This window comes from Monodon monoceros, unplaced genomic scaffold (assembly GCF_005190385.1).
Source record: "Monodon monoceros isolate NGI ecotype Baffin Bay Population unplaced genomic scaffold, NGI_Narwhal_1 Super_Scaffold_19, whole genome shotgun sequence".
Taxonomy (NCBI): Eukaryota; Metazoa; Chordata; class Mammalia; order Artiodactyla; family Monodontidae; genus Monodon; species Monodon monoceros.
The window spans coordinates 67189362-67212695 of NW_021703775.1; the positions used below are offsets into that span (position 1 = coordinate 67189362).

The following is a 23334-nucleotide window of genomic DNA, read 5'->3' on the forward strand; positions in this document are numbered from 1 at the left end:
CAGGTCAATATTCTCAAGTCAGCCCGGCCCTGCCCGCCACAGGCCGGTAGTCTCGACAGAAAGCCAGGATTCCGCGCTCGGGAGCGACACTCAGGCCTGGGTACTCGCACTGTCGAGGCTCGAGTAGAAGCTGCGTGGGAACCGGCGGGGGCGCGACTATCACCGCGCAGGCGTCAGTTCCCTTCGGGACACTGCAATTCCCATAAGGCTGTGCAGCGGCGTCCCCTGCGCCGCTAAGGCCCGGGAGCTGCGCCCGCTGCGACAGGGCTCGGGGACGCTCGCCGCACTGCATTATGGGATACATAGTCTAATAGAAAACGTCCTGGGGCACAAACTCCCAACCAAGCCCACGTGTTTACCTTGTACACGGGGGGGCGGGGGGTCGTCAATGAAGAGTAGCTACCAGATTGCGTCATAAAACGGCGACCAGACAGGCGGCGCCATCTTCGAACTTGGACTTCCGGAAGGACTTTGGTGAGGGTGAGTGTACCACAGCGGGGTGTGCGGGGCCCCACGATTACTACCCCCCCACCCCACTTCTTTTTCGGTAGCACTAAGATATTGGGAACCAACTCCGGCTCCGCTTTTCCGCCTCTGCACAGCATCGCGACCTCCAGCCCCTGAACTCCTCCGGAAACCGTCGTGGTCCCCACCTCCCTAACCCACGGTGGCAACCGTGCATCCCCCATCTCTGCTCTCCTCGGGTCTCGCCTTCTTTCCCCACGCGGTGTCTGTAACACCTCGTCCTGTGTCCCGGCCGCGGCGCTGCCTACATTGCAACCCTCGGACTCTGCGAACCTACCGTAGTCCTCAGCCTTACGAAACTCAGGGCTCGCTTCCCGAACAGGCTAGTGGTGAAAGCTACCCGACGCCCAGGACTGAGAAAGGGCAGGCGGTCACCCCTAGAGAGGTAGCGGGTCGGTCTTTTCATTCTGCTGTGTTCCAGCCTCTTCCTCGGTGAGGCTCTTCTAACCCTGGGGGTTGTGCCCCGCGCGCTGCAACCTCATTGGCGCAGCCAGGGGCCAGTTATGTTTCCCAATCTAGTCCTTTTATCCCGCAGCAACTTGGCTTTCTGTTGGGGAAGGCAGAGGTGGTGACTTCAGCTTCACCCGTGGTAACTCACTTTGCTAGAGGGGTGCAGGGTATGGCCAAGGCTTATAGCCCCAGGGGCATATTGTTACACAAATCTGTCATTCCTGTGCCTTCGTCTCTTTTGGCCACCCCTTCTTATCAACTGTAGTATTGTTTTCTTAGTAATTTTCTTTAAATTGATTTAATTTTAAGATTTAAGTGTTTAGTCTTGATCTAAACAATGTAGATGAAACCATGGGTTTCATGGACTAGTTATAGTTTTCTTTTTATATATACAAGTTAAAATAAAAACACAATTAGTCAAATAAAATCGTTCATTTTTGTATCTCAGAAATCATCTTGCATACCACCAGTTGTACCATAGGAACACTTTGGGAGACAATGTATTAGACCAAACAGTGTGTGTAAAGTAACTCCATACTTGAGGAGCAGTGTTATCTAATCATTTTCCACATCTGGAGAGATCAGGCTGGCAGCCTTGGAGCAGCATGGGAACCAGAAAAGTTGGGGTGCCGATGCAAAATTTTATAAACTCTGGTACACATTTACTAAACATCCTTTACTTGTGCCCAGGATTTGCATTGTGTAGTCAAAAATGGAAATTAACCACCAATGCCATGCCTTCTATGAGAAGTGAATCCTTACAGAGATTTTTGTACCTTGAGAAGTTAGTTGTTCAATCAACAAAGGTTAATTATTGTGCTTACCACGTACCAGGTTCTAGATACAATAGTGAGTCAGATAGACAAGAGCCCTATCTCATGAAACTTTTAAGGAAGATAGATATGGGATAAGTAAATACCCGTATCTCTTATGATAAGAAAATTCCAGACGGGCTAAAGAGCTACATGTAAAATCCAAAACTAGAAAAATTATTAGAAGAAAATAAAAGAAGATATCTTATATTCTGATATTATATCAGTGGGGTAGGAAATGCCTTTTTAAGACACAAACAGGGGAATTCCCTGGTGGTCCAGTGGTTAGGACTCTGCACTTCCACGGCAGGGGGTACGGGTTCGATCCCTGGTCAGGGAACTAAGATCCCCGCATCATGCAACATGGCCAAAAAAAAAAGACACAAACAGAAGCCATAAAGGAGAAGACTGAGAAATTTAACTCATAAAATTTAACTTCAGTTTAGCAAGAAGCATAAGCAAAGTTAAAAGGTAGATACAGAGAGAAAATATTTGCAACATAAATAACTGCACAGATAAATAAGGAATGATCAATTTGTCTTATAGAAATATGGGCAAATTATGTGTATCGGCAATTCATAAAAGACAGATGTCCAACATATAAAAAGAAGTTGCTAATCTCAATTATTACCAGGACAATGCAAATAAATACAGTAGGGAAGAATTCTTTCACCCATCAGACTGGCAAAAATCAAAGATTGACAAGGGGTGGTAAAATGGGTATACCCATTTTTACAGTTAGTAAGAGTATAAATTGCTTTTCACCTTGGTGACCTGTTTGGCAGTATCTATTAAATTTTGGAATGTGTATACCCTTTAACCCAGTACAGTAATTCCACTTCAGATGATTATTCTAGAAAAATAATTTCTCATTAATGAAGAGATCTATACTAGAATATTCACTGCAGTATTATTTGTAATAGTATTATAATCCAATTGTCCATTAAATGGGAAATACCCAAATAAACTATAATCCTATGGAACACCATATAGTAACTAAGAAGAATGAAAAAGATGTATGTGGAAAAATGATATGGAAAAATCTTTAAGACATGTAGAAATTCTCTTAACTGATTCCATTTAACTAGCTCCCTCTGTTAACTGACATTCTCCATTTCCTGCATAAAGCGTACTTTACTGATGCCCATGGCACACTGAATTCTCGAAGCCTGTAGATTTTTTTCCTATAGGCCCGGTCACTCTAAGTAGTTGAACTGAATGCTTGCCAAGAGTCATTGTATTGGTTCGAACATTTTTAATATAAGTTGATTTGTCACTATGTTTATATAATTGTGACATATATTTAAATTTTAAGGAAATTTGAGTATGTAAGAGTTACTGTTTCTATTAAAAGTAAGTTGAAACATGGCAGATATACAGGTGTTTTATTGTTGTTCTTTATATTCTACACTTATTTATAAGTATTTTGTATCAACTAAAGATTTTATAAAAACAATTCTAAAAAAGAAAAGAAAGCAAACTAAACTGAATACTTTGGAGAGACAAAAGTGGTGAGTTTGCAAACAAGCAAAAAAGCTACCAAACGTGTAAGACACCTGTAAAAGACAGGAAATTTTGTAAACATCTGGAAGGTTACTGGACTTGAATTGCTTCTCAAGAAAAGAGAATGTTTCAAGAAACAAGTGGTAAGGAGCCTTGGTGCTGCTGAGAGGTCAAGTTAAACGAGACTGAGAAGAGTATTGGACTAATTGACACAACAGTTATTGATCACTTTAGCTTCAGTGATGAGTTGAGGGCAATCTCCTAGTTAGGATGCAGCAGGGTGATTAAAACATCAAGGGCAGACAGCTCTTAAAGTTTGGCTGTGAGGGGCAGGAGGATATTAGTTGGAGAACTGGGTTGAAGGATAGTTGTATTTGTGTTAAGATGAAAATTAAAAAATAAATGTTTATTTTTTAAATTTTATATTATTTATTTATTTTGGGGAGGCACATATTTATTTTGGCGGGGGTGGGGGGTGGCGTGCCATACAGCATGCGGGTTCTTAGTTCCTCCACTAGGGATTGAACCCGTGTCCCCTGCAGTGGAAGCGCAGAGCCCTAACCACTGTACCACTAGGGAATTCCCGTTAAATTCTGTTTAGAAGGAGCCAATGGAAAGGAAAAGGATAAACATCTTCATTTTCTTTCGGTGGGGCAGGAGGGGGCATGGGGCTAGAACACAAGTGGAAAGTTTGGCTTTGGAAAGTGGATGAGGGGCTCAGAGGCAGGGAGTGTTAGGTTATCTGACAAGAAATTGAAGTATGGTTTTTGATCGTTTAAGAAATCTGAGGCTAAGTTATCTGCTGAGGACTAGGGTATCAGACGTTGGAGGAGAGAGGGTATGGGAGCTGATTAGAGAGAACGTGTGCTCAACTAGTGCTCAACTAGAACGCTAGTGCTCAACTAGCTTACATGCTCCCATGGAGAAGATGGGTGATTGGTTCATCCAGGCTTGAATTTTGCCGGGCCTGTGGAACAAAAAGACAAAAAGAAAGGAAGTTTGTAATATCAACAGGAGTCTGATTAAAATAAAGAAGTCTAAACTAGATGGTTTGTGGCTGACATAGGGAGAAATTGGAGAGATCAGTGGATTAATTAATGTGGTTAAAGAATAGATATAGTGATAGTAGTTGAGCAATCTAGCTGTAATGATGGGAGGTTGTGATCAGATATTGGGTGTCTTAGTGATTTTAGAGGTTGAAAGGTTTTATATGCTGACAAGGTTCAGGTGTGACAGTGGAGTGACTAGCAGTGATTTAGCTGAACTTTACGAGCTTGGAAGGAACAAGGTTTTTACAAGATGGGGAGGACTATTGGTCAAGAATTGACACTGGAGAGGAATTGAGAAAATACTGATCCTACTTTCTACCCTGGGGTAAGTGGGATGTGAGAGAATGAGCACCCTCCATCTGAGAGCCTGGAAAGCTAGAAATTTCATTTCCTGGAATTTTTCCATCCAAGATTCTGAATATGATTTAGGCCTTGCCAATCAAACGTGCTCTTGAGGAACTCAAATTTGGACTTGAGTTTAGAGAGGAGGCAGGCCAGAAGGCATGCATTTTGCTGTTGCATTAGTGGCAGTGATACGGCTCTGGATCTGGGAGCCAGAGAAGAGTCTTCCTCAGTTGGTCACTTTCTGATTATTGCAGAAGCAGCTTATTTATGGAGCTGTCAGCTATGGCAGGGGCTTCTTGATCCAGCTTCTGGCTCCCCACCATGGCAGAGGAGAAGCCATGTGGTTCTTGAACCAGCAGCTGTAAACAGCTTCTCAATTTGACAATACTTGTTCCTAAACGTTTTTTCCCCAACCCTTCCAGTGATCCTCTATGCAGGTGGTTTTCAAACTTGAGTATGCAGCAGAATCACCTGAAAGTCTTGCTGTAACATGAAGTGCTGGCCCCATCCCAGAGTTTCTGATTCAGTAGGTCTGGGGTAGGACTGGAAGTTTGCACTTAACTGACTTCCAAGTGGTGTGCCAGTTTTGGGACCACCCTTTGAGAACTACTGATGTGAACCATTTAATACCCTGTAATAAATCCCTTTTATTTATCTTGTTTCTGTCACCCTTGTGTTGTTTTTTTTTCTTTTCTCTTTGTGTGTGTGTGTGCTTCCATTATTTGTAATGATCTTTTATTATGTGGTCTTTTAAAAACTTCCGTTTCTTAGCCCTATTGGGTATTTTGGAAGCAATATAGTATACTGTTTTTAGTTCTATTAAACATCTAAATGGTATTAGTAGGGAGTTCCCTGGTGGCCTAGTTGTTAGGATTCCAGGTTTTCACTGCAGTGGCTAGGGTTCAATCCCTTGTCCAGGAACTGAGATCCCGTAAGCCACACGGTGCAACCCCCCCAAAAAAAATGGTATTAGTAAATCTATATTTTTCAATTTGTCAGCCTTAGAAGCAAAATTAAGAACTTCTTCTTTTGCCCCAATCTACTACAATCAGAATATTGGTATTTTTACATTGTGGGACATTGAAATTTTTAATTTATAATCTGTTTTATACCTGTAGTTACCACAGTTAATGATGTGTCACTGGGTTAAATCCTTACTGCCAGCCTTTTAATAACACAACTTCTCCATTAGCAAGTTCTTTATATTGACTTATCTTTCATTGGCTAAATTAGGTCTTCAAGTGTATTTTTTTAGAAACTTGCATATTTAGAATGTCATCCCATTACCTTTACATGAATGACAGTTAAGTAAAGAATTCTCTTGATCCTTTTCATGTTTCTTTATCTTCTGGCGTCAAATGTTTCTGAGAACTCTGAGGCTGACCTGATTTTTTTTTTTTTTTCTCTCTTTGTAGGAGAAATTTAGTATCTTCACTTGTATTTCTTGGTCTTAATGAGTATTTATTGATTTTTGTCTTCCTTTTGCACCATAAGCCCTTTTGATCTATAGACTGAGATCTTCCTTTATGTTAGGAAAGTACACATTTCTAGTTTTCATTTCAGGAAATTTTCTTTTGTTAGGTCTTTGAACATGTTTTTTTTCTGTTCCCATTTTTCTTCTCTCTTCTTCAGGAACATCAATTATTCATATGTTGGCTTTCCACTTTCTCTTTTCATCCATATCATCTTCTCACTAATCACTTTTATCTCTTTACAACCTGTGTGGTTTTTTTCAAACATGTCTTTCATATCACTGATTGTCTTTTCAGTAGTATGTATAGTTTCAGCATTTTGCTTCTCTGGTTTTCATTTCTTTGATTTTATTCTTTTACTCAGTTTCTTTCCTTATGACTGCCAGCTCATTTTTTTTTTGCCTTGCCATTGTTTTATTTCTTCTTTGGTCTCTTAAATCTTGGATTCCACAGTCCCTTTGGCTTTTTTGAAAGAATAGAAGCTTTTGTTGGAAAATTTCTTGTTTTCTGGAGACTTTCTTTGAAAGGGTACTTTTCACCTTTTTCATTTGTGTCCTTTATATTCTTTCCATAGTAACTATGCATAGGTCCCATTGGATCCTTTTTGCTTATTACTAATTTTGAATGGAGTAGTTCTCTCAGGGTTTGCGGTTTACCAGAGAACAATGTAGGTGGATTCTCATTGACCTCTATTTACCTTGATAGTGTTATACTATATCCCTAGCATATGATGTTATAATGTATCCTTAGCACCTGAATTAAAGAGTTGGCTGTTGTTATAGTTTATAATGATAGACTGTAGCTTCCTCAAGAGAGAAAGTTGGAAACTTTAATTTGTATGATATTTCTTGTGGTATTTGTATTAGCACACTTTTCCACTGAGGCTGATGAGTTCTTTATCCTTAAGACATATATAGACCTATGGAGGGGTTCCTCCTGGGATCTGAGCTATTTCTTCCCTTTTGTTACAGACAAGTAGGTTATTCTGGCCAGAAACTGGGCCCTTGCAGAGTTCTGTGTTGCTCAGGTTTTTGGTTTGGTAGTCAGTGTGTTGTTTATCTCTGTCAGTTTACTTTGGTCCATGGTTGCACAGCTGGTTTCCTGGGTTTGAAGAAAATGAAGATTCATGACCATTTTTTAGTCTATTCTTCAGTGTGGAAATGGTCTCTTAATGTAGTAGGATGTTCCTTAATTGTCTCATAGGCTACCACCTCCCCCATCCAGCTGAAAGATTGCTAGCAGGACACTAGAGAATTACTTGTTCTTAAATAAATCTGTACCTTGACTAATATTCACAAAGATGGATGTCAGCTCTAGTCATCCTGTCCTCCTTCAATTTGATGTAAACTGTATAGCATCTGGCAGCTATTCCTTATAGTCTATTCTAGAAACTTGCGGCCCTTTCGTACATTCATAACAGGTGATTTTCTCTCGCTCTCTCTCTTTTTTTTTTTTTTGAGGGGGAGGGGATGATTCATTTCATTGGGTTTCAGGGAGAGGAGTTAAATAATTGTTCACTCACTTTAAATGATCTAAATAAAGCACTTAGTACAATACTTGGCACATAGTAAGCATTTAATAAATGGTAGCTTTATTATTGCTTGTTTGTTTATTGTCAGCTCCACTAACATGTGAGTTCCGTGAGGTCAGGGACCTTGTCTGTCTTGTTTATTGTCATGTTACCAGTTCCTAGAATGGTGCCTGACATATAGAATATGCTTAGTAATTATTGCTGAATGAATGAATGATCAGAGAGCTTGGGTTTCTGGTTGGTGGGGAAGGTGGGGGGAGGTTGGAGAAATGGTTGTGAGAAGAGAAAGACAGGAAAGTAGAAAAATCTGAGCCAGTGCAAATAGCTTTTACCTTCTACTCACTTGTATGTCTCTTATATGCAGGCGCAGCCATTTTAGGGGGTGCTGATGGATCCCTACGGGGTCGGCTGTGTTGCTCTGGAGGAGGCCGGCCCCGTGGGGAACATGACTGTGGTAGACTCTCCTGGACAAGAGGTGCTAAAACAGCTTGATGTCAAGGCCTCTTCAGAAACAACCAGTGTGGAGGCTTCCATAGAGACATCATTATCTACCCCTTTGCCTGGATTTGAGGATTCTCTTGATGAGAGGAGGCTCCCTCCAGAACAGGAAACCCTCTCCAGACTGGAACAGCAAGGTATGTCCCTTGACCTTTCAGCTTTTTATCTCTCCATGCTCAGCTTAAGATGAACGAGAGCAGGTTGAGCTCATAGGACCTTACAGACTTGGGTATGGTGTAATCTGTTCCAAAGAGGCTTGAGCTCTGGTCCCATCTCACAGACCCATATTCTTCTCTACAGATCTTTCTTCAGAGATGTCAAAGGTCCCAAAGCCTAGGGCCTCAAAGCCTGGCCCGAAGAGAGGTGGTAGGACACGGAAAGGCCCCAAAAGGCCCCAGCAGCCTAATTCTCCATCAGCCCCTCGGGTTCCTGGTCTCTTAGATCAGTCCAACCCTCTGTCCACCCCCATGCCTAAGAAACGAGGTCGAAAGTCCAAGGCAGATCTGCTACTGCTGAAGTTGTCAAAAGGCCTAGATCAGCCAGAGTCTCCACATCCAAAGAGGCCCCCTGAGGACTTTGAGACCCCTCCTGGGGAACGACCCCGCCGAAGGGCTGCCCAAGTGTAAGGATTTCGGGGCACAGCTTGGTGGAGGGGGGCTGGGTGAAGGGATGAGGGTGGGGCAGATGCTGGAGAGATGAGTGGACTGTGATGAGGTGTCAGGTAAGCAGGGGTGGTGTCTGGGTTCTGGGGACTTGAGCAATCTTCTAGCTCTTAACACAGCAATTTTATCTGTGGCTAAATTTGTCTATCTGGGAGGTTCCTTTCTGTACCTCATATCCTATCGCATTTTTCACTATGTCCTCCAAGTCTTCATTGCAATTTTACTACCCAATATGTGTCAGTATATATGTGCCCTTCCATTCTTTCCCTTTGCCCTCAATGATCTTTGACTGTGGTAGAGTGAAAAGTGCTTTGGACTTGGAGTCAGAAGAACTGGGTTCAGATTCCACATATGTGATCTGAGTCATCTTGGCCAAGTCACTTAACTTTCCTGGATTTCTGTTTCTACATCTATCAAAGGGGAAGGGAAATTAATAGCCACTTCACATGGTCACTGGGAGGATCTAGTGAGATAAGAATCAGCCAAGTGTCGGGCACAGTGGGCTCTCGGTTAAGTGTCTGTGAGTGTTGCTCTGACTCTGCCCTATCCTACAGGGCACTTCTGTATCTTCAGGAACTGGCTGAAGAGCTCTCAACAGCCCTGCCTGCTCCAGTGTCCTGTCCTGAGAGCCCCAAGGTGAGCAGCCCCACCAAACCCAAGAAGAGCCAGCAGCAGGCAGCCTGTCATTATGGAGAAGAAGAGGATGACACCGCACGGGACGAAGACTTCGTTCTCCAGGTTGAGGCTGAAGATGGAGAAGAAAGTGAGGCCCCAAGCGAGAGCTCATCTGACCCCGAGCCTACAGTGCCCCGAAGCACCGCACGAGCATCCACTTCAGGGGTAACCTGAATAGACAGAGTGAATGGGGATAGCAGGATTATTAGGGGGTCAGCAGGACGCCTAGAAGGGAAGCTTTGGCCTAGTAACTAGGATGGCCAAAACAGGTAAAAGGAAAAAAGAGCAACTTCAAACACAGTTGAGATTGTAGGGGCTGCGGGTGTAACTAAACAAGATTATTCGTTCATATGTTGAGCATCTACTCTATGCTAGGAAACACAAGCATGAATAAGACAAGGTCTTGCTTTACAAAGCTCACAGTGTAATAAGTGCTGCATCAGGAGTGAACAATCTGCTTTAGGCGTATAGAGGAAGGATGATTAACTGCTTGGACTTCATGGAGAAATGATACTTGAGCTAGGTCTTGAAAGGAATAGAAGTTTGCCAGAGAGGATGGTTTTCTCAGAAATTGGTTGTGGCTGCAGCATAGGGCCTGGGGTAAAGTGGTGGGGAAGATTAAACTAGAGAAGATGAAAGGACTAAAACTGATAGGAGCCAACAAAGGGTGTGTGTGTGTGTGTTTAATTATGGTAAAGTAGATAAAACAAAATTTATCATTTTAAAATGTATAATTCATTGGCATTCAGTGCATTCACAATGTAGTGTAACCATCACCACTATCCATTTCCAGAACTTTTGTCATCCCAAACAGAAACTCTATACAACAGAGGTTTTTAGGTAGAAAAATAACATGATCAGTTAGGAAAATAGATTAATTTGCAGTTGACAATAAAGAAGACAGCTTCAGTTCTCTAGTTCTCCAGAGTTAGTAAGGGCCTAAATTAAGCAGTGAAGGAAGAGAAGACGGGGAGGCAGATAAAAGAGATATATAAGAGAATTAATAGCAGTTGGGAATTGAAGGAGTAAGAGTTTCCAGCTTTGATGGTGCTCTCATACACTGAACCTGGGCACACAGAAAGAGTGGGGGACTCAGGACGGGGGAAGGTGGGCAGGCGAGGTGATGAGTTTACTTTCTGACATGTCGAGTTGGAGGTGCTGGTAGATCAAGGGCCATCCTTCTGGAGACGTCTCTTTGCCAGTCAGATATATGGGACCAGTGCCTTACTTCTCCCAGATGCAACATTTAAGGGAGCACCAAAACCCCCAGTAATCAAGATAAGTATCTCGATGCAACATTTTAAAAATCAAAATTAATGCAACAAATCTGTGGTGAAGAAAATATCAAAAATTTAAATAAAGATAGAAACCGTATAATTGATTTTCCCTTTTGCCTCAGGCTCTAATATGGCTCAGCACCACACTGAGTCTAGAATTTGTAGAAAAGTTGAGACTGAGTAACGTTTACATTTACTAAGATGCAGACTTGGTAATCAGGCATTAAAATGGTGGTCAAAGCCATGAGACATAGGATGAAATTACCAGGAGTACGTGTATTGAGGGCTAAGGAGACAGAGGGACTCTGGGAAATACCGTCACTGACCAAATGGATCAGAGGAGAGAGAGCCTGCGAAGGAGACGTGGGAGGAATAAGGAGAGACATGGGAGGAATAAGGAGAGACTACCCCATAGGGCAGGAGTTTCAAGAAGCAAAAGTAGTCCTCTGAATCAGGTGCCATGGAGACATGCCAAGGAAGATGAACAGAAAACAGAGCAGGTTTTGCGGTTTTGATGGAGGAATAAGAGCAGAAGATGAAGAAGTCATTGTAATGGTTGAGATACAAATCTTTTAAGATGCTGATAGGTAAAAGGTTGGAGAGGAAGTAATGCCAAGAAAAGTAAAAGTTGGGAAGGCGGTCTCCTGGGGACTTTCTCCAGCTTATAAGATTCTCTCCCTTACACTTTCTTCAATTTGATCCTCAGAAGCAGAAGCCACACTGCCGGGGAGTGGCTCCCAATGGTTTACCAAATCACATCATGGCTCCTGTTTGGAAGTGCCTTCATCTCACCAAGGACCTGTGAGACTTGGGGAACGGGGGCTGAGGATGAAAGGGTGGTGGAGGAGTGCAAAGGACTATCTAGCAGTGGGGCTGTGGGAAGGGCGGAAGGCACTTGCAGGGTAGAACACTGTGAAGACATTCATAACTAAAAGGCACTGCTCCAAAGGCAAGAGCTCTTTTTTTTTTTAATTTAATTTAATTTTATTTTTTGGTTGCATTGGGTCTTCGTTGCTGTGTGGGCTTTCTCTAGTTGTGGCGAGCGGGGGCTACTCTTCGTTGCGGTGCGCAGGCTTCTCTTGCGGGGGCTCCTCTTGTTGTGGAGCACGGGCTCTAGGCACATGGGCTTCAGTAGTTGGGGCATGCGGGCTCATTAGTTGGGGCTCGCGGGCTCTAGAGCCTAGGCTCAGTAGTTGTGGCACATGGGCTTTGTTGCTTTGCGGCATGTGAGATCTTCCCGGGCCAGGGATCGAACCCATGTCCCCTGCATTGGCAGGTGGATTCTTAACCACTGCGCCACGAAGGAAGTCCAAGGCGAGAGCCCTTGAGCTGTGCTGTCCAATATGGTAGCTACTAGCTGCATGAAGCCATTTAAATTTCATTTTCAATTAACTACATATAATTGAAAGTCCAGTTTCTCAGTTGCACTAGGCACATTTCAAGTGCCCAGTATCTACTTGCAGCTGGCGGCTAGCGTGTTACACAGCACAGATAATAGATCACTCCCATCACTGGGAGCTGCTGCTGTTGGGCAGCGCTGCTTCTGTTGGGCAGCGCTGCTCTAGAATTTCTCTCTTCCTTCATTCATGATGGTTCTGTTTCTCCAGCCGAGAACAGAAGCATTCATACTGGGAGTTTGCGGAATGGATTCCTTTAGCCTGGAAGTGGCAATTGTTATCTGAACTGTAAGTTGAAGAAACATCTTTGAAATCTAGGAGGGGGTGACACCACTGGAGACAGAAGGGTAACGGAGGACTCTAGATTTATAATGGGAATCCCAGGATGGATGAAACTCTTCCAAACTTAGGTTATTCCCTTTGCCCTCCCCCAGTGAGGCAGCTCACTACCTGCCCCAGGAGGAGAAGTCGCCACTGTTTTCTGTACAACGTGAAGGACTTCCTGAAGATGGCACACTCTACCGAATAAACAGGTGATGATTGCACCTCTTTTTCTGATTCTGGGAGACAGGAAAATGAAAAATGGACGTTGAAAGGGATGATAGATTGGCCCTGTTCTTCCCTTAATGCTGGTCCAATTGGTCCCAAGGGTAGGAGTGCTGGCTAGATCTGGTCAGCCCCCTCGAATGTGCAGTGCTTATCGCTGCTGGCCAGACTGAGGGAGCCTAGGGAGGTTTAGGGTAAAACCAGTTTTCAAGGTCACATCTACTCCGATAGACCTAGACAGACTGGCCCTAGAGAGAACACTGTAGTAAACCAGAATGCACAACCTGTCATCTTTGAAGGTAAGCCTAGGACTAGACAGACTTTGGGAAGGAAAGGAGGAAGATACAGATGGTGGCCAGGACTGGTTTCACTTGTAGACTGTGACTGGTGTTCTGGTGCTTGCTTAAGTCAGTTCACAGGAGCTCCAGGTGGAGCTCCCATTCTGTTCGCATTACTTTTTTTTTTTCTTTTTTAAGAGCAGTTTTAGGTTCACAGCAAAATTGAGAGGGTTTTTCCCATATACTCCCTGCCCCCCACATGCACAGCCTCCCGCATTATCAACATCCCTCACCAGAGTGGCACATTTGTTACAGTTGATGAACCTACACTGACACATCATAATAGCTCAAAGTCCATAGTTTACTTTTGGGTGCACTCTTAGTGTTGTACATTGTGTGGGCTTGGACAAATGTATCATGACATGTATCCATCAGTGTGGTATCACACAGAGTATTTTCACTGCCCTAAAGATAGTCAGTTCTGCCTATTCATCCTCCACCTCCCCCACATCTGCTATCACTGATCATTTTGCTATCTCCCTAGTTTTACCTTTTCCAGAATATCTTACAGTTGGAATCACACAGTATGTAGCCTTTTCAGGTGGGCTTCTTTCACTTAGTAATGTGCATTTAAGGTTCCTCCATGTCTTTTCATGGCTTGATGGCTCATTTCTTTTTAGTGTGAAATAATATTCCATTGTCTGGGTGTATTACAGTTTATTTATCCATTCATCTACTGAAGTCCTTACTACCTTTTATTAACTCCTTTTTTCATCCCATCTTTGACTTTTCTCTAGATTTAGCTCTATCACAGCACACCCAGAGCGCTGGGATGTGTCTTTCTTTACGGGGGGACCGCTCTGGGCTCTGGACTGGTGCCCAGTGCCAGAGGGGGCAGCAGCCTCGCAGTATGTGGCTCTTTTCTCCAGCCCTGACATGAATGAGACACACCCACTGAGCCAGCTTTATTCGGGCCCTGGGCTGCTCCAGCTCTGGGACCTTGGGACCTTGCAGCAAGAAAGCTGGTGAGGTGGGGCTGGGACACTGCCATTGGAGGGTGGTTGAGGAGGAGAGAAGGATGGGGCTGGGCAGGGGAAGGGGGCAAGGCTCGGATTGGGTTGAGACAAGGGGAGCGCAGGCTCTGGCAGCTCCAGGCCCCTCCTTCCCACCCATTCTCCCCACATGCTTTCTCTCCTCAGTCCTGGCAACAGAGCCCACTTTGTCTATGGGATTGCTTGTGACCACGGCTGCATCTGGGACCTCAAGTTCTGCCCCAGTGGAGCGTGGGAACTTCCAGGCACCCCTCGGAAGGTACCTCCCAGTTGATTGTGGGATGGCCCTAGGACTCAGAGCCAGGACCAAGGGGCTGGCTCTGGGAAGGAGGGAGGTTAGAGAGTGGTGGGTGGAGTTTTTCCAGCAACTCCATATCATATTTTCAGGGACCAGAACCTGAAAAGTTTTCTGAGAGGTGCCTGAAGGCAGCAAGCCTCAGTGCAGATCTGGTCTCACCCTCTAGGCTCCTCTCTTGCCCCGGTTGGGTCTCCTGGCTCTTGCCTGCTCAGATGGGAAGGTGCTGCTGTTCAGTCTGCCCCATCCCGAGGCCCTGCTGGCTCAGCAGCCCCTAGGTGAGTAGCACAGCAAGGAGAATGGGGCTGCTGGAGTTGTGGCCACAGCTTAGCAGGGCCTGTCTGTCTCCCCTGAAACTCCTCCAGGCCCAGTCTCTCCAGTACAAAGCCTTACCGAGTCACTCCTCCCATTCTGACTTCACACGTGTTGTTCTTGACCTCTCTCTTTGGCAGCCTGCACGCAGTCCTCTCTTTTGCAGTCTTGTAACTGCCCTCTTTCAGCACATTACCTTTTATCTCCCCCGCTTCCTTGCTCTCCTGTGCTCTCAGGTCTTCCCCCTCTTGCTACCACAGTTAATTGGCTGTGTAAAGAGCTGCTGAAGGCTGAGGCTTGCGCCTGGGGCTTGTCTCCCCCGCCATATTCCTCTTCCTCCCCAGATCCTGTGCTCCACCTCTCCTGCCCTCACCACCACACATACACGTAAACACACTCTCTTTGTTGTGAAGAAAGGGAGAGAATATAGAGTTCTCCCTCTATATTCACCTTTGTGAAGGTGAACACAAAGAGGAAGGGGCAGGAAATGCAGCTCCTATTTGGTTGAATTTATTTGTTTTTCAGCAGCACTGAGTAATTAAAGAAGAGGGCACCTAGGTTTGAACCCTGAGAAATCCCGTGTTCGGTGGTCTGGTGTTAGGAGTGGGCTGAGGAGGGAGTGGGAGGTGAGGAAGTGAAGACAGAAATGTATAGACAATTCTTTCAGAAGTTTGGCTGTGAAGGGGATCATATAAATGAGGGCGGTGGCTGGAGGTGAAAAAGGGGTAAAGGTGTACTTTTCTGGTAGTCCAGTGGTTAAGACTCCGTGCTTCCAGTGCAGGGGCGTGGGTTCAATCCCTGGTCAGGGAACTGAGATCCCACGTGCTGCGTGGCGCGGCCAAAAAAAAAAAAAAGAATAATGGGTAAAGGAAGGTTTTGGTTTGTTCATTTGATTTAGATAGAAGACAAGAGTGCATGTTTACATGTGAGTATGAGAGTGACCCAATAGGGAGAGAGAAAGTGGACAGGGCAGGAGAAGGGGAGGGTAACCAAATGAGCCACGCTCTGGAAAAGGAGGGGATGAGAAGAGAGCCGAGTGGAGGGGTTAGCCATTCTGATAGGAGGAAGGGCACTCTCATATAGAACAGGAGGAAAGGAGAATCTGGGGGGCAGATAGAGGCAGGTTCATACATTTGATGGTAGAGAGAGAAGAGTGTGAGGGAAGGGCATGGTTGAAAGGGCCGGGGGTGCTGGCCTAAGAGCAAGGCCTAATTAGGACCTCAGTCCTCTGGATGCAGAGTGTCAGTTACTGCTCTTCTTCCCTCACAGATGCAGTGAAGCCTGCCATCTATAAGGTGAGTGAGGGACCTGCTACCTTAGCCAAGGCTCCATCTTCTTGAGCCTCCCTTACTGACTCCACAGCGAGTCTCCTTCCACCTGAAAAATCTCCCACCTCCTGCTGGATTAAACAAGGATTGGAGCCTTTGTTCCAAACAGTAGTTGTCCCTAACCCTAGCCTTGTCTCTCCTGTCCCTGCAGGTCCAATGTGTGGCAACCCTTCAGGTGGGGTCTATGCAAGCATCAGACCCCTCTGAGTGTGGTCAGTGCCTTAGCCTGGCTTGGATACCCACCCGGCCCCACCACCACCTGGCTGCTGGATATTATAATGGTGAAAAGCAAAGTGGAGCATAAGGAGCTACCGCTCTTGAAACGTTTATATATGCTTGTTTTTCTGTTGTGGTTTCCTTTTTGATTCAGTGTTCGCCATTATATACTTGTAACTCTTCATGAAGTGTAAAAATATACAAAGAAGAGAAAAAAAGTCACTAGAATTTTTCTACTCAGAAAGAAATAATTGAGTAGATAAACATCATTTCATGCTGCTCTCTATGCATGTGTAAAGATAAAAAGATTAGATGGAGAGATAAAGAATTCTGTAAAAATGGGATCATACTCTAGATACTATTTTAAATTAAAAGGTATTGAGTTTAATTATACTTTAACTTTATGGAAGGAAAAGGCAAGTGAAACTGAAAAATTAGCTAAGGTCCCAATAAATGTTCTTTCACCACAGAGAGATTAGTTCCATAAAGATACTTTTAAGATTAAAAAGGAAAAAGGTAAAAAATTATAAATAACATTAAGTAATTGACGTTATTGGGTTGTTATTGTTTTTAAATGACAGTTTCACTTTTAGACACACCAGCAGACTTTCTGCTAGGGTGATAAGGGAATTAGCACTCGTACACTGCTTCCTGTCATCCTTCTCACAATCTCCTAATTGTGTTTCTTTTGGTGGTCTTGTTCTTACACTGTCAAGGTATGTGATACTCAGTGCTGTTTTGCTATCTTAATTCCCAGAGTTACTTAATCTTAACTCTATATTGAAAATGATTGCCTGTCTCCACCAGTCCTTTCATCTCGGTCTCCACCTCCATTGCTGAATTACTTATATTGCTTAGCTGTAATTCACTGTCAGGTTTTTTCAAAAAGGCTCATAGATGCTACATTTCCTGAGTTTATGTATAAAAGGGGTTTTAGCTTCACATGCTTCCCCCAACTTTTTTTTTTTAATTAATTAATTTATTTATTTATTGGCTGCGTTGGGTCTTTGTTGCTGTGCGCGGGCTTTCTCTAGTTGCGGCGAGCGGGGGCTACTCTTCTGCGGTGCGCGGGCTTCTCATTGTGGTGGCTTCTCTTATTGTGGAGCACGGGCTCTAGGCATGTGGGCTCAGTAGTTGTGGCTCACGGGCTCTAGAGCACAGGCTCAGTAGTTGTGGCGCGTGGGCTTCATTGCTCCGCGGCATGTGGGATCTTCCCAGACCAGGGCTCGAACCCGTGTCCCCCGCGTTGGCAGGCAGATTCTTAACCACTGCGCCACCAGGGAAGTCCCGGTTCCCCCCACTTTTGTTTATTAAATTCTTATTGTTCTTTAGTTTGTCTTTCACTTTTATCAAAGTTATACTTTTGATTACTTCGTCCTCTGCCAGCCTGGTCAGGGTTCAGCTTGTTTTGGATCAGCTGAGTTAGTTGCTGTTTGTCCATTTGTTTTCTATTCCTCTACATTTTGTTGCTTTTGGCTCCTTGCCTGTTCTCTTTGCCTTAGAGCAGAGCTGGCAAACATTTCTCTTAAGGTTCAGATAGTGAGTACTTTATGCCTTGTGGGTTGTTTGGCCATTGTTGGAACTACTCAACTCTGCCATTATAAAGTGAAAGCAGCCACAGACCTTAGGTAAGCAAATGGGTGTGGTTGTGTTCCAGTCAAACTTATTTACCAAAATAGGCAGCAAGCTGTATTTGGCCCATGGGCTACAGCCAACCCTTGTCCTGGAAGGTTTATGCTTTTTTAAAAATCCCTTTATTTTTATTTAGTAGGGAGTAGAGGACACTGGGTTCATTCAACCTATCTTTCAACTGCAGATCTCAGACTAAGCTATTACTTTTATGTTGATGAGAATTGGAACTAAAAATATCAGGTTGAGTCTTTAAACCGTGGAGGGAATGTTGACTAGCTAATCATGATCTCTATAGCCTTTCATAATGCATCAGGTCTGAGAGTAGAAGACATAGACCCTAGGAGCCAGAGAAAGGAATTAGAACAAGAAGGGAGAACCTGGCTCTAATACCTACGCATTCTGTCCCTACCTCAGGCATGGTGGTTTTCTGGAACCTTCCCACGAACTCGCCTCTGCAGCGGATACGGCTCTCTGATGGCTCCTTGAAGCTCTACCCCTTCCAGTGTTTCCTAGCCCATGACCAGGCTGTGCGTACCCTTCAATGGTGCAAAGCTAACAGGTATAGAATAGGAGGAGAGTTGTGGAGGTGGGAGGTGAAGACTGGGACAGGCTGACTTTTCCAGGCTTGTTCAGATTTGATCCTCTCTCTCTTCTCCCATCTTTCCACAGTCATTTCCTAGTCTCTGCAGGGAGTGACCGGAAAATCAAATTCTGGGACCTTCGACGACCTTATGAACCAATAAACTCTATCAAGCGCTTCTTGAGTACAGAGCTGGCCTGGCTGCTCCCTTACAATGGTGTCACTGTGGCTCAGGACAACTGCTATGCCTCGTACGGCAGGATGGAGAGAGGAGGAGCTCTGGGGACAGGCCCTAAGGGTTGGGGTGCACTGTGCCAGATGGTTGTGAGGAGAGGAGGGTTGAGGGTTGTTTCACTGAGAGAGTTTGAATTGTGGGAGAAGAAATGAATCTAACCTTAGAAAAAGGAAAGTTTTCTTTTCTCTTTCTCTTACAGTTATGGACTCTGTGGAATTCATTATATTGACGCTGGTTACCTTGGTTTCAAGGCCTACTTCACTGCTCCTCGAAAAGGCACTGTCTGGGTGAGCCCCTCTCTTCCAAACCTTCACTACACAGGAAAACGTTCCCTTTACTCACCTAGTGGTGGTCAGAAAGAGGCAGTAGTGGGTTTTTTGGTTGGTTTGTTTGTTTTGTTTTAATATTTTTTAATTTGTTTTATTATTTTTGGCCGCGTAGGGTCTTAGTTGCGAAACGCAGGATCTTCACTGAGGCACGCGGGATCTTTTTCGTTGCGACGCCTGGGCTTCTCTCTAGTTGTGGCGTGTGGGTTTTCTCTTCTCTAGTTGTGGTGCGCAGGCTCCAGGGCACATGAGCTCTAGTTGAGGCCCGTGAGCTCAGTAGTTGTGGCGCACGTTGGCTTAGTTGCCCCGCGCCATGTGGGATCTTAGTTCCCTGACCAGAGATCGAACCTGCGTCCCCTGCATTGGAAGGCGGATTCTTTACCACTGGACCACTGGGGAAGTCCCAGAGGCAGTAGTTTTGGATAAAAGGAGAAGATAGGTGTGTGGTAATTGTATCTTCAGGGATATGGGTTATGATAAACTTATATTTGTGCGAATATGTCTCTCCCCCCTCAGACTGTGAAGTTGTTACCAGTTCACAGAACTGAATAAATATGAGTGAATGAATGAATGAATGAAAAATATCTCTCTCTTCCTATTAGAGTCTTTCAGGATCCGACTGGCTCGGGACAATAGCTGCAGGAGATATATCTGGGGAGCTTATTGCAGCTATATTGCCTGATATGGCACTGAACCCAATAAATGTCAAACGACCTGTAGATCGAAGATTCGTACGTATATGAATATTTAATAGCAGCACTCTCTGTTGGGTCCTAATCCACATGACCTCTCAAATTAGTGCTACCAATTAGCAGCAGGGTACAAATTAGTACTAGGTCTCCCAGCCCTGATATTCTCCCTGGAAGTCTTAGAATAGAGGTGTACATAATCTCCCCTACCCTCGTGCATCTGAACATATGTTTAAACATACTACTTACAGTCTTTCCTGCTCCAAACCAATTTTCTCTTTTACTTTTATTCAGCCTTCAGTATTATAGAACCTAATCTAACATTCTTCTTTCTAGCCTATATATAAAGCAGATCTGATGCCATATCAGGACAGTCCTGAAGGTCAGGACCACTCTTCTGCTTCATCTGGGGCCCCCAACCCTCCCAAGGCTCGAACTTACGCTGAAACCGTCAACCATCACTACTTGCTCTTTCAAGACACAGATTTGGTAAATTGAGGCCAGGAGAATGGGTGTGGCATTAGAAAAAGTAAAAAACTTGAGTCCTTGTATAGTAGGGAATCCTAAGGAGTTCCAGCAGAAAGATGCAAAACTAAGAAGCTGCTCTCTTTCTCTCTCCTATTACACCCTCCTCCCCAGAGTTCATTCCACGGTCTGCCCCACAGAGAACCAATGCTGCGCATGCAGGAGGGAGAGGGGCAAACACGGCTCTGCCTGGACCGGCTGCAGCTGGAAGCTATTCATAAGGTAGGAACCTTATCTCTCATCTTCGCCATCCTTCATCTCATTTCCTCCCAACTCTGGGCCTGTGAGCAATGAAATGGGAGATGAAAAGGTAATGGAGACAGTTAAGGTGGGGGAAACAGCTCCGGCACTCTCATCCTCCAGAGCATGATAGACATACCTCATTCATCGTCTCCTCATTCCTACCTCTAACCCCATCGTGGTCCTCCTATCCTTTCAGATTTGTGGCTTTTTTTTTTTTTTTTGCTCTTAGAGCTAAGACTCACCCTAAAGCAACAACTGTGAGCATCTCTTTTGTTTTCTATTCTCTTCACAGGTACGATTCAGCCCAAACCTGGACTCCTATGGATGGCTGGTCTCTGGGGGGCAGTCAGGGCTAGTTCGGATCCATTTTGTCCGTGCGCTCACCTGTCCACTGGGCCACCGTATGCAGCTTGAAAGCCGAGCCCACTTCAATGCTATGTTCCAGCCGGCCTCCCCCACTAAAGGGCCTGGCTTCCCTCCAACCAGCCATCGCCTTCTGCCTGGTCCCTAGTCGTGGTCCCCACAGAACACTCAGGATGAAGTCTGCCGAGAACAATTGGCCCCGTGCACACAGCCATAGGAACTGGGGCTTTCTTGGACAGTGATGCTGCCAGGCCTGGACCTTTAGACCTGCCTCCCCAGGACTCCTTAGATCCCTCTTTCCACAGACTTCTTCTGTCATCACAGCCCCCCGCGGGCAAGGGGGTTCTCCCTCCACAAACTCTCAAGTCTCCTCAGCATAAAACTATGACTCACGAGAAACACTCAGGCCTGACCTAGGCTTGGGAGTCAAACTGCTCATATTGAGCATATTGTGAAGTGGGTAAAACTAAGTAAAGGTACTGGGTGTTTTTGAGACCACATGTGAGTGGTTGTTTGGAGAACTGGAAAGGGTATCTGCATGAAGGCTCCTGTCTGACTATATGCCAGGATCCAGTATTACTGCCTTCCTAACTTTCTCTTTAGAGTACGCAACACACCCAACACACAGGCCACAAGGGGGCGATGGTAACTCATTGCACTGAAGCTGCTTATAGTACTTACCTGAGGAACACACCACAGACACCCTGCCAGCAGAACAGTGGCTCAGATCTTACTCCTGCTTATGAAATATTCCCGATCACTCGTCATCTGACCCTTCTGGAGCACTCGTAGACAGTCATTTTTTAAAAATCTTCCTTTATATCAAGTCACACAGTATACCTCTATAAATTTTACCATGGGCGTTAGGAAATCTAGTCACTCTTCCCTATGATTGCCCTTCTAAGTATTTAAAAATAGCTATCATGTGTTTCCCAAGTCTTTTCTTCTCTAGATTAAATATCTTCAGTTACTTTAACCATTCTTTTACACGTCATGATTTTTGATCCTTCATTATACTGTCACATTGTTGACTTATTAAACATATTTAGCTACTCTATTTCAACTCTATAGGAGGTATTTCAAACCCAAGCACAGTAGTGTATTATAGCTCATCTTGTTAGAATCCTCTTGTGGGATGTTGCAGACTCACGGTGACTGCAATATTGCCTCTTAAGCAAGGATAGACCCCACAAGGAGAAATAAGCAAACCATAGTCTTGGAATGTGTAAGAGTACAACCTGAGGTTTGGGGCAGGGAGTAGTCAGATGACTTCAGGAAATAGAGAAAAACACATAGCCAGCTCCTATTTAAGGGAGTGGAGATTAGTTCAGTGCCTACCTGGAACAGAACACTTTGACACTGTAGACTGATTGGCCAAATATCTGGGAACAGCTTTCTGCTTCTTCAGTGTAGGGAATTTAGCATTATGTGAGAAAATCTTTAAGAGGAAAGGCATCAAGTAGTTCAGTTCCTCCCCTGTACAGAAGAGGAAACAGATTTGGAGGCAACCCAGACCATTAGCAGCAGAGAGACGACAACTCACGTCAATGCAAAGCAGCCAAGTATGCCCCATCCTATTGAGCCAGCTCAGGTTATGCCAGCTCTCTTTTTGAGAGGACTGGTAGGGAAGTGCTTTCCATTGCAGAGGAGCTTTGTTCATTCTACACAACAGCCCTTTGACACTGCCTCAGGAAATCCCACGTTCAGTGGTAGAAAAGATGGGGCCTGGGGACCCATGTCATTGAGGCTGTAGGTTGGTGTTGGCAGCCCTGCTTCTGCTGCTGGGTCTCTGCCCTAATCTCATCCTCCAAAAGAAAAGCAGGAAAATGCTTTCAGCCCTTGCTCTCTTTCTCTGTCATAAGCCCTTTTTGCCCCAGGCCACTCCCCTTCCAAACTTTCCTCCTGATATATACTTGATACTATCCATAGGTTCCTGTACTTTTCTTCCTTTGTGCCTTTGCTCACACTATTCCCTCCTCCTGCAGTGTCCTTTTCCACCATCTCCACCTAAGTCCTCCTATTCATTGTTCAAGGCCCCTGCTCAAATTCCACTTCCACCAAGGGGCTTCCCAGATTTCTCCAGTAAAAATTATTCTCCCATGTGCTCCCAAGAGAAAAGGAAGGAAAAGAGGTTAAATGAGAGTTTATTAGGCACTTGATCTATTTCAAGTACTTTAGCATATGTTACTTAATTTAACCCTATGAGGTTGGTATTGCCCCATTTTACTTGACAAAGATAAGATTCTGAGAGGTTAAGCAGTCTGAATAAGGCCACATAACTACACCACATAACTGTGGTGGTAGACAGTCTGACTTCAGAATACAACTTTCCAACTTAGCACATTTGGTCTCCTATTACTAGTGTAAATTTACTCCTCTAGCATGGTGTTTTGCATATAGAAAGCTTTAGTTAAATGTTTCTGACATCGAATTCTCTTGCCTCCTTACTGTGTTTCTCCAGTTATCTGTTACAGGATTCTCCCTGCCTTAATCATATAGGAATTGAGTAAACTGGGGC

General features: G+C 44.6%; 1 protein-coding gene across 1 annotated transcript; it reads left to right on the forward strand.

The window, feature by feature from the left end:
• The first annotated feature begins 179 nt into the window (after positions 1–179).
• Positions 180–21797, forward strand: GTF3C2 (general transcription factor IIIC subunit 2). The gene is made up of 19 exons (XM_029232125.1): positions 180–480; positions 8052–8322; positions 8486–8807; positions 9402–9687; positions 11506–11600; positions 12407–12484; positions 12631–12729; positions 13818–14045; positions 14220–14331; positions 14537–14645; positions 15949–15974; positions 16159–16288; positions 18270–18414; positions 18525–18686; positions 18870–18957; positions 19599–19727; positions 20022–20174; positions 20325–20432; positions 20746–21797. Exons 2-19 carry the CDS (start codon positions 8076–8078, stop codon positions 20962–20964), a joined length of 2736 nt encoding a protein of 911 aa, XP_029087958.1. The 5' UTR covers positions 180–480; positions 8052–8075; the 3' UTR covers positions 20965–21797.
• The last annotated feature ends 1537 nt before the right edge of the window (positions 21798–23334 follow it).

Excerpts from the sequence above, each read along its gene's own strand:
- GTF3C2 (XM_029232125.1), top strand. The coding sequence starts at position 8,076 with ATGGATCCCTACGGGGTCGGCTGTGTTGCTCTGGAGGAGGCCGGCCCC. Across the intron at positions 11,601-12,406 it reads CTTCATCTCACCAAGGACCT|CCGAGAACAGAAGCATTCAT; the intron begins GTGAGACTTGGG and ends CTGTTTCTCCAG. Across the intron at positions 12,730-13,817 it reads ACACTCTACCGAATAAACAG|ATTTAGCTCTATCACAGCAC; the intron begins GTGATGATTGCA and ends ACTTTTCTCTAG.